The sequence below is a fragment of the Scyliorhinus canicula genome, chromosome 1, assembly GCF_902713615.1.
Source record: "Scyliorhinus canicula chromosome 1, sScyCan1.1, whole genome shotgun sequence".
Classification (NCBI taxonomy): domain Eukaryota; kingdom Metazoa; phylum Chordata; class Chondrichthyes; order Carcharhiniformes; family Scyliorhinidae; genus Scyliorhinus; species Scyliorhinus canicula.
Genome location: NC_052146.1, coordinates 88,229,947 through 88,240,415, shown reverse-complemented (window position 1 = coordinate 88,240,415; position 10,469 = coordinate 88,229,947). Strand labels below are relative to the sequence as shown.

The 10,469-nt window shown below is 47.0% G+C and overlaps 1 protein-coding gene across 1 annotated transcript in view; it reads left to right on the top strand.

Moving 5' to 3' along the window:
• The window catches only part of LOC119964916 (interferon lambda receptor 1-like), a 28,544-nt gene continuing 18,075 nt past the window's right edge, over positions 1 to 10,469 (top strand). Inside the window, exon 1 of the mRNA XM_038795066.1 lies at positions 1 to 420. Within this exon, the coding sequence (XP_038650994.1) occupies positions 366 to 420 (55 nt within the window). The 5' untranslated portion in view covers positions 1 to 365. The remainder of the gene's footprint in view (positions 421 to 10,469) is intronic.

Below are 10,469 nucleotides of genomic sequence, written 5' to 3'. Positions count from 1 at the left end.
AGACTTGCATCGGATTGTTTTCCGTCCCCGTCACAGACTTGCATAGGGTTGTTTCCGTCCCCTCCCTCCACAAATTACAGGGTGTTGTTTGCCGCCCCCGTCACAAGCTTGCATAGGATTGTTTCCGTCCCCACCAGACTTACAGAAGGTTGTTTTCCGACCCCTCACAGACGTACAGGTGATGGTGGCTGAGAACTCGCCCAGGCCTCTCCTCCCGCGCTCGGTTGCTACGCCTCAGTTGCTTGGTAACGATGACCGGCCCCGGAAAAGGTTAACTGCCAATGAGCGGCAGGGGCCGTGCGCGAGGTCGCTGGCGGCCCATCATGGTGGCGGCGCCTGAGCCGGGATGATCCGCTGAGAGGAGTATGGCCGCGCCCGGGCGCCACGGACTGGCTTACGTTGTCATCATTCATGTGTTCGGTACAGTAACGGTTTTACGACCAGTCCCTGGTTTCACGGTTCCAAAATTGCCAAATCCGGGCGATGGTTATTTCCTTGTTCTGTCTTAAGGTTTCAGATTTTAGGGCGGATATGGCGGCAGTGGAGAGGCTTCACAGAGAGAAAGTGGAGACACGGACTGTGGGGTTAAAGCTGTTAGGCGAGTCTGAACGGCCTAGTACTCTGTTCATAAAAGAAACCTCGGGGACGTAACAGAATAGAGGTTTTTAAATTATGAAAACTTTTCATAAAGTGTTTTCAACTTGTGGGGAAGAAAGAACAAAGAAATAAGGGCCATCAATGTAGGAGTCCAGAAAATTGGGAATTTAGAAAAAAAATCTTCCTTTACCCAGTAATGTCGACAATGTGGAACTCGGAGTGGTTGAAGTGAATCGTATAGAATGGTTACAGCACAGAAAGGTGGCACTTGGCCCTTCCTGTCTGTGTCAGCTCCCTGCAGGGGCAACTCACTTCATCCCATCCCCTGTAGCCCTGCAATTTATTTTTTCTTTGGGTTCTTATCCAATTACCGTTAACCAAAGCCGACTCTGTCTTCACAATGGGGAGGAGATCTCACAAGCGCATCTCGCTTGCAAACTGTTTTTTAGCCTTGGAAAATGGTAGCCATGATGTGGAGATGTCAGAGTTGGACTGGGGTGCGCACCGTAAAAAGTCTTACAGTACCAGGTTAAAGTTCAACAGGTTTGTTTTAAATCATTAGCTTTTGGAGTGCAGCTCCTTCCTCAGGTGAATGAAGAGGTGGGTTCCACAACAACATATATAGACAAATTCAATGATGCAAGATAATACTTTGAATGTGATTCTTTGCAGGTAATTAAGTCTTTGCTGGTTTAGATGGTGTGACTGGAGAGAGGGATAATCACAGGTTAAAGAGGTGTGAATTATATATTACTATAGGCCGGTGAGCCTAACGTCTGTGGTGGGTAAAGTCTTGGAGAAGATTATAAAAGATACGATTTATAATCATCGAGATAGGAATAATATGATTAGGGACAGTCAGCATGGTTTTGTGAAGGGTAGGTCATGCCTCACAAACCTTATCGAGTTCTTTGAGAAGGTGACTGAACAGGTAGACGAGGGTAGAGCAGTTGATGTGGTGTATATGGATTTCAGTAAAGCGTTTGATAAGGTTCCCCCACGGTCGGCTATTGCAGAAATACGGAGGCTGGGGATTGAGGGTGATTTAGAGATGTGGATCAGAAATTGGCTAGTTGAAAGAAGACAGAGAGTGGTAGTTGATGGGAAATGTTCAGAATGGAGTTCAGTTACGAGTGGCGTACCACAAGGATCTGTTCTGGGGCCGTTGCTGTTTGTCATTTTTATAAATGACCTAGAGGAGGGCGCAGAAGGATGGGTGAGTAAATTTGCAGACGACACTAAAGTCGGTGGAGTTGTAGACAGTGCGGAAGGATGTTGCAGGTTACAGAGGGACATAGATAAGCTGCAGAGCTGGGCTAAGAGGTGGCAAATGGAGTTTAATGTGGAGAAGTGTGAGGTGATTCACTTTGGAAAGAATAACAGAAATGCGGAATATTTGGCTAATGGTAAATTCTTGGTAGTGTGGATGAGCAGAGGGATCTCGGTGTCCATGTACATAGATCCCTGAAAGTTGCCACCCAGGTTGATAGGGTTGTGAAGAAGGCTATGGTGTGTTGGCCTTTATTGGTAGAGGGATTGAGTTCCGGAGCCATGAGGTCATGTTGCAGTTGTACAAACTCTAGTACGGCCGCATTTGGAGTATTGCGTACAGTTCTGGTCGCCTCATTATAGGAAGGACGTGGAAGCTTTGGAACGGGTGCAGAGGAGATTTACCAGGTTGTTGCCTGGTATGGAGGGAAAATCTTATGAGGAAAGGCTGATGGACTTGAGGTTGTTTCGTTAGAGAGAAGAAGGTTAAGAGGTGACTTAATAGAGGCATACAAAATGATCAGAGGGTTAGATAGGGTGGACAGCGAGAGCCTTCTCCCGCGGATGGAGGTGGCTAGCACGAGGGGACATAGCCTTAAATTGAGGGGTAATAGATATAGGACAGAGGTCAGAGGTGGGTTTTACGCAAAGAGTGGTGAGGCCGTGGAATGCCCTACCTGCAACAGTAGTGAACACGCCAACATTGAGGGCATTTAAAAATTTATTGGATAAGCATATGGATGATAAGGGCATAGTGTAGGTTAGATGGCCTTTAGATTTTTTCCATGTCGGTGCAACATCGAGGGCCGAAGGGCCTGTACTGCGCTGTATCGTTCTATGTTTCTATGTCTCAAGCCAGGACAGTTGGTAGGATTTCTCAAGCCCGGGCCAGATGGTTTTGGAGGGGGGGGGGAATGTAATGCAACGTGAATCCAAGGTCCCGGTTGAGGCCATACTCATGCGTGCGGAACATGGCTATCATTTTCTGCTCGGCGATTCTGTGTTGTCGCGAGTTCCAAAGGCCGCCTTGGAGAACGCTTACCTGAAGATCAGAAGCTGAATGCCCTCGACTGCTGAAGTGTTCCCCGACTGGAAGAGAATAATGTGCGATGTCTGTCCATCCGCTGTCGCAGAGGCTGCGTGGTCTCGCCAATGTATCATGCCATGAGGTATTCTCATGAGTACGGTCTCATGTATAGTTTATGGGTCCATTTTCCTTTTGAGGAATAGTTGATTCTTGTGATGGGCACTGCTGTTGTCATTTAGGGGCAGCATGGTAGCATTGTGGAAAGTACAATTACTTCACAGCTCCAGGGTCCCAGGTTCGATTGTGGCTTGGGTCACTGTCTGTGCAGAGTCTGCGCATCCTCCCTGTGTGTGCATGGGTTTCCTCCGGGTGCTCCGGTTTCCTCCCACCGTCCAAAGAGGTGCAGGTTAGGTGGATTGGCCATGATAAATTGCCCTTAGTGTCCAAAATTGCCCTTAGTGTTGGGTGGGGTTACTGGGTTATGGGGATAGGGTGGAGGTGTTAACCTTGGGTAGGGTGCTCTTTCCAGGAACCGGTGCAGACTCAATGGGCCGAATGGCCTCCTTCTGCACTGTAAATTCTATGATGATAATCTTTTCATTGTCCTGCTGAGAGCTACCTCACTAGCAGTGTATGATGCTGGTGAACGAGAGTGAGGTGGGGGAGGAGCTACAGCCAGAAAAGCATTTGATCTGGTTTGGCTTGCTTCATGTCGGGGTTGGCGAAGGTAGGGAGGAGAAAGTGCTGAAGTAATGGGTCTGGTTCTAGTTTGGAGATTTGGGGGAGAATGGGGGCGGTTAGCCGCCTGGTGGTTGATCAAGAACATTCTTTGTGTTTTTTCTTAACAATTAATTGTTTGTCCATGATGGTGGAAATGGCTGATTCTGGAAGGAAGGGGTGTGGGAAACCTCCAATTCAGCTGGTCACCTGGAACGTAAGGGGATTGGGTGGCCCAGTGAAGAGATCAAGACGTTTTTCCAATCTAAATAACTTAAAAGCTGATGTGTTTTTCCAGGAGACCCACTTGCAGGTGAGAGATTAGACCAGATTCTTGGGGGGGGGGGTGTAGGGCACGTGTTCCACTCGGGCTTTGACGGCAGAGCCCGAGGTGCAGCAATTTTGATTAATAAGTGAGTGACCCTATCGACCACAGAGTTGTGGCGGACTCCAGTGGTAGGTATGTGATAGTAAGTGGGCCCTTGGCAGGTACTTTGGTAGTTGTAGTAAATGTATATGTCCCTAACTGGGACGATGTGGCATTTATTAAGGGTTTGCTGGTCTCTTTATCTGATTGGGATAACTGCCGGTTGGCCTTTTGGGGAGGGGGAGACGTCTATTCCGAAATCTCTGGCTCTCTCGGGGATGGTGAAGGTGCTTCAGGCCTTCATGGAATAGAGGGGGTGAGCGGACCTGTGGAGATTCCTGCACCCACACGATCGGGAATTCTTGTTTTTTTTTCACACGTGCACAAGGTCTACTTGGGGATAGATTATTTTTTGTTGGGTAAGTCCCTGCTCCCGAAGTCAGAAAAGTGGAGAACCTGTCGAGAGGAATCTCTGACTGTGCTCCACATTTTGTGGACCTTGAGCTGGAGACAGATCCCATCCAGCGGAAATGATCGAGATTAGATGTGGCACTATTGGTGGAGAAGGGATTCTGTGAACATATAGCTGTGGCCATTGAAGATTACATTGGGTTTAACAGGAATGGAGCGGTCTGTCCTTCCAAGTTATGGGAGGCACTTAAGCCGGTGATAAAAGGAGACGTAATCTTGTATAAAGCACAGTTAGACATGGCAGTGAGGGTGAAATGGCAGCGTTTGGTGAGGGCGACCCTGGAAACACATCATCACTACTAGGAGGATCCTACCCCGGAGTTGCTTACAACTAGGGAGCAGCTCAAACTGCAGTTCGACTTGGTATCCATTGGCAAGGCAGTGAGACCGCTGCGATGCGCAAGGGATGTAGTGTATGAACATGGAGAGAAGGTAGGCTGTCTGTTGGTGCACCAACTGAGGCTGCAGACGGCCTCCCGGGAGATTGTACACGTCAGGAACTCAAGAGGCAGCTTACTGACTGCACCAAGGGAAGTCAGTGCAGCATTTCAGGCTTTCTCTAGCGATCATTGTAGGTCAGAGCCTCCAGAGGGGGTATCGGACACAGTGAGGTTTCTAGACTGCACGCCTTTCCCAAAAGTAGAGGGGAAGAGTAGAGAGGGGTTGGAAACTCCGATAGGCTCAGAGGAGTTGCTGAAGGCGTTTGGGTTGATGCAGACAGGTAAGGCTACAGAACCTGATGGGTATCCCGTTTTACAAAAAAATCTTCAGACCAGCTGGTGACATTAATAGTAGCTATGTTCAACGTTCCCTGCCTGATACAGTTTCACAGACCTCCATCTCCCTCATCTTTAAAGAAAGATAAGGACCCTGCAGACTGTGGTTCTTACAGGCTCATTTTGCTGCTGAATGTGGATGCCAATGTATTGACTAAGGTCCTGGCCATGTGTCCTGCATACAGTTACAGTAGACCAGACAGGATTTGTGAAGGGGCGGCAATTGTTGGCTAATACATTGCTGGTTTTAATTGTACTCTCGCCACCGTTGACCTCTGAGCCAAAGTGATTGTATCTGTGAAAGCATTCGACGGGGTGGAATAGAAGTACCTCATTGAGGTGCTTGGGACATTTGAATTCTGGCAAAAGTTCATTTCATGGGAGTGGCTTCTGCACAGGGCCACTAATAATAATAATCGCTTATTGTCACAAGTAGGCTTCAATGAAGTTACTGTGAAAAGCCCCTAGTCGCCACATTCCGGCGCCTGTTCGGAGAGGCCAGTACGGGAATTGAACCCGCGCTGCTGGTCTTGTTCTGCATTACAAGCCAGCTGTTTAGCCAGCCCTATTGCTAGTGTTTGCACTAATGTGACAAGCTCGGGATACTTCCTACTACATGGGGTGCCCATTGCCGTTGCTCCTTTTTTCTTTGGCGATAGAACCCCGGGCGATAGCACTGAGCTCTTCCAGGGGACGGAGGTGGATATATTGTGGCGAGGGGGGGCATAGTGTCTCTATATGCTGATGACCTGCTGTTATATGTCACATATCCAGTCTCCTCTATAGATGTGATTATGAAGCTGCTGAAGAGGTTTGGCTCCTTCTCGGGTTATAAATTAAACACGTGGAAGAGTGAATATTTTCTGGTTAATGCCCTGGGGAGGGGAGCCAATCTGTGGGTATACCCTTCACGGGGTATACGGGTATACCAGAGGTAGCTTCCGGTATTCGGGTATCCAAGTGGCACCTAGGCTCCATAAATTAAATTTCACAAATCTGTTGGGATAGGGTGGGATCCGATTTGAAGAGCTGGGGTAGCCTCCCGTTTTCCTTGGTGGTAGAGTAGACGATCAATTGTTCTTTGCGAAGGTGAACAGGCTAGTGAATTCATATGGGTGAGTAAGGTACCAAGATTTCACAGGATGTACCTCCAGAGGAACTGGCAGTCTGGGGCTTGGCACTACCCAATTTCCTCATGTATTACTTGGCGGTCAATGTGCAGAAGGTGTTGGGGTGGTATCGGGAATCGGATACCTTGTGTGCCAACTGGTTTAGATTCGAATTTCAAGGTGTGGGAAGTGGCTAGAATGCCTATTTAATGGAGGGACGGTTTGCCAAATGGGAGGAGTTTTCAACAAAATTCCAACTATCAGGACCATACTTGTTCCAATACTTTCAATTGTGCGACTTAGTTAGTGGCATTTGCCCAGCTTTCCCCGTGGCATCACAGCCCTCTTTCTGGAGAAAATCTTACCATTGGCGAGGGATGGGGGAAAATCTCAAATATCATGAGCGGACCATCTCATCAGAATCTGCACTGCTTGACCAGGTGAAGGCAAAATGGGAGGAGGAGTTGGGACCCATCCTAGAAGAGGATCTGTGGAATGAAGCCCTTTTGTAGGGTAAATTCTACCTCCACTTGCTCACAACTCCGCCTGATCCAACTCAGTGATACACCAAGCTCATCTAACCAAAACTAGGATGAGTGGGGTTTTTGCTGAAGTGAAGGGCAGTGTGAACAGTGCTCTCATGGGCCCACCAATTATATCCACATATTCTGGTCGTGTTCAAAGATGAGTCAGCTTTTGGGTCTCCTCCTTTAGCACCATGTCAGTCGTTCTTAACATCAATCTGGAGCCTTGTCCGATTCCCATTTTCAGTGTATTCAACGAGCTGGGGCTGCGGACAGGGTTGGGTGACCTTATGGAGCTTTTATACCTGGAAATGGTCAAGTACACCATTTATCTCCTACTTCAAAGAGTTAATTACCATCAGCTGTGTGTGGGGGGGGGGGGGGGGGGGGACGGTAGGGTTTGGTTGCGGGACGAGGGGGTTATATGGGGTGTTGGGTGTAGCTGTTTTTTCTTTTTCTTTAATCTGTGCTAGCACAACAAAGACTATTTTCAGAGTTGTGTTGTAGTTTAGATTATGTGTGTTATCTATGAACTCTTTAACAAAATATATATAGTTTTTAATTTAAAGAAAGGAAGACAGTAGCTAAAGTGAATGTTTTCCCTTGGCGGGTTTTTTTCTTGGCGGATGAGACTGGGGAGTTAATAGTGGGGAACACCAATATGGCCGAGAAGCTAAATTGATATTTTGCTTCAGTTTTCAGGGTGGAGGTCACTAATACCATTCCAATAGTAAGAGGTAATGCAGAGGCCCAGAAAGGGAGGAACTTCGAACAATCATCATCAATAGGGAAAAAGCACTAATGCTACTGAGATTGAAGACAGACTCGTCCCCAGGACCTGATAGCATACATCCATGAGTCTTAAAGTGATTGGCAACGGAGTTACTGGATCCATTGGTTTAATATTCCAAAAATCACTGGATGCAGGAAGGATTCCAGTGTATTGGTAAAATGCAATTGTTCAGGAAGGGAGGGAAGAAAGTAGGAAACAGTAGACCAGTTAGTTTAACATCTGTCATTGCAAAATTGTTAGAATCCAGTATTAAGGAAGTAATAACACAACATTTAGAAAGTTAAAACGCAATCCTTCAGAGTCAGTATGGTTTTATGAAAGGTAGGTCGTGTTTGGCTAATTTGCTAGCAAATGTAAAAAAGCCAAGTCGGGAATGGACTTCCATAAGACATTTGATAAGGTGCCACACAAAGGTTAATAACCGAGGTAAGATCACATGGGATTAGGGGTAATTTATTATCTTGGATAGAAGAAAAGGTTAGGTGGGGTTACGAGGATGGGTGAGGGCATGGTTCTAGGTAAGATACTCTTTTAAAAGGGTCGGTGCAGACTTGATGGACTGAATGGCCTTCTGCACTGTAGTGATTCAAAGGGTTGACGCAGACTTGATGGACTGAATGGCCTTGTGCACTGTAGTGATTCTATGATTCTAAGTCTGATTGACTGACGGAAGACAGAGTTGGGATAAATGGGTCTGTTTCAGATTGGCAAAATGTAACTAGTGGGGTGCCACAGGGCTTGGTCCTCGGGGCCCCAACTATTTATAATATATATTAATGACTTTGTTGTAGGAATAGAAGGTATTGTAGCCAAATTTGCAGATTGCACTAAAATAGGTGGGATAATAAATTACAATGAGGAAATAAGAAATTTACAAATGGATATAGATAGGTTAGATGAGAGGGCCAAAATGTGGCAGTTGGTGTTGAACGTGGATAAGTGTGAGGTTATTCATTTGGTCGGAAAAATAGAAAGGCAACTTACTATCTAAATGGAAAGAAACTTCAGAATACTTCAGTGCAGAGCGATTTGGGTGTCCTCGTGCATGAATCTCAGAAAACTAACACACAGATACAGCAGTAATGAGGAAAGCAAATGGAGTTTTGGCCTTTATTGCTAAAGCGATAGAGTATAAAAGTAGGAAAGTGTTGCTGCAACTGTACAAGGCATTTGTGAGACCAAACCTGAAGTACTGTGCACTGTTTTCTTCCCCTTATTTGAGAAGGGATGTAGTTGCATTAGAGGCAGTTTAGAGGGCAGATCGTGCAGTGGTTAGCACTGCTGCCTCGTGTCGCTGAGATCCCAGGTTCGATCCCAGCTCTGGGTCACTGTCCACGGGCAGTTTGCACATTCTCCCCATTTTTGTGTGGGTTTCTCCCCAGAACTAAAAGATGTGCAGGGTAGGTGGATTGGCCAAGCTAAATTGCCCCTTAATTGAAAAAAATGAATTGGGCACTCTGAATTTAAAAGAGGCAGTTCAGAGGATGTTCACTAGATTGATCCCAGAGATGAGGAACTGGATTCTCTGATTCTGAGGCTATGTGGGAACGGGAAAATTGGTGCAAAACGGCCACCGATTTCCCTGTTCTGCTGGAGGCTAGCAGGACGGCAGCATAGAGCACCTGTCTCTATCTGCCAGTATGCCACGGAGTGCCTGTCTATCTGCCAATACGCCCTGGAGAATTACCGGTCTGTGGCTGCATGTGCGCATGGCAGCCGCTAGCAGACCCAGCCCGCGAAATAGTCGGCCCTTTGGCCGGCTCGCGCCCAGGAGGCCCCCCCCCCCCCCCCCCCCCCAATGTGGCGACGCTGGACTGAGTCGGCAGCCGCCACGGCGAGTTCCCGAAGATACATGGCGCTTTGGATGGCTGTGGATCCCGTGTCTGCGGGGGTTTCCTCCCACAAGTCCCAAAAGTCGTGCTGTTAGGTAATTTGGACGTTCTGAATTCTCCCTCTGTGTACCCGAACAGATGCCGGAATGTGCCGACTGGGGGCTTTTCACAGTAACTTCATTGCAGTGTTAATGTAAGCCTATTTTTGACAATAAAGATTATTGAAGAAGAGAGTTTGAAATACTGATCAAGGAATGAATGATACCATCGAAGAGGATGATGTGCTGGAAGGATCATCAAAGGAGCCCATCCGGGTAGAAGTACAAAAACACAAGCGGCAACCACCCGGTTGGGTGTGTGCAATAGGCTGCCAAACATTATTCAGGGAGAGATAGATGATCAAATTTCAGAAATGTGTAGCAATATTAAGGTAGTGATAGTTGGGGATATTAACTGGGATAGGTTTAGTGTGCAGGATGGGGAGGGAGCAAAATGTTTAAATTGCATCCTGGAGAACATTTTTAGCCAGAAAACTCAACAAGGGAAGGGGGAAATTTTGGACCTAATATTCAATAACGAGCCGATGCAGGAGGAAAGCATATTAGTGGGTGACATTTTAGAGATAGTGACCATAATTCTGTTGGATTTCAGATAGTTGTGGAAAAGGATAAGCATGGGCCAGGAATAAAAGCTTGTAACTGAAATGTCTAATTTTGCTAAGATGCAATATGCACAAGTGGACTCGGAGCAGCTACTTGCAGATAAAACTGCCAGAGTAGTGAGAGGCCTTCATGGAAGAAATAGCGAGGTGTACAAGGAAAATGTGTTCCCATAAAGACAAAGGATGGGACCAAGACCAGTGAACCCTGGATGTCAAGGGACAGTAAACACGTGGCTCAAGGAGTGATTGGGGAAGGAGGGGTTTCATTTCATGGGGCATTGGTATCAGTATTGGAACAAGAAGGATCTGTACTGTTGGGATGGTCT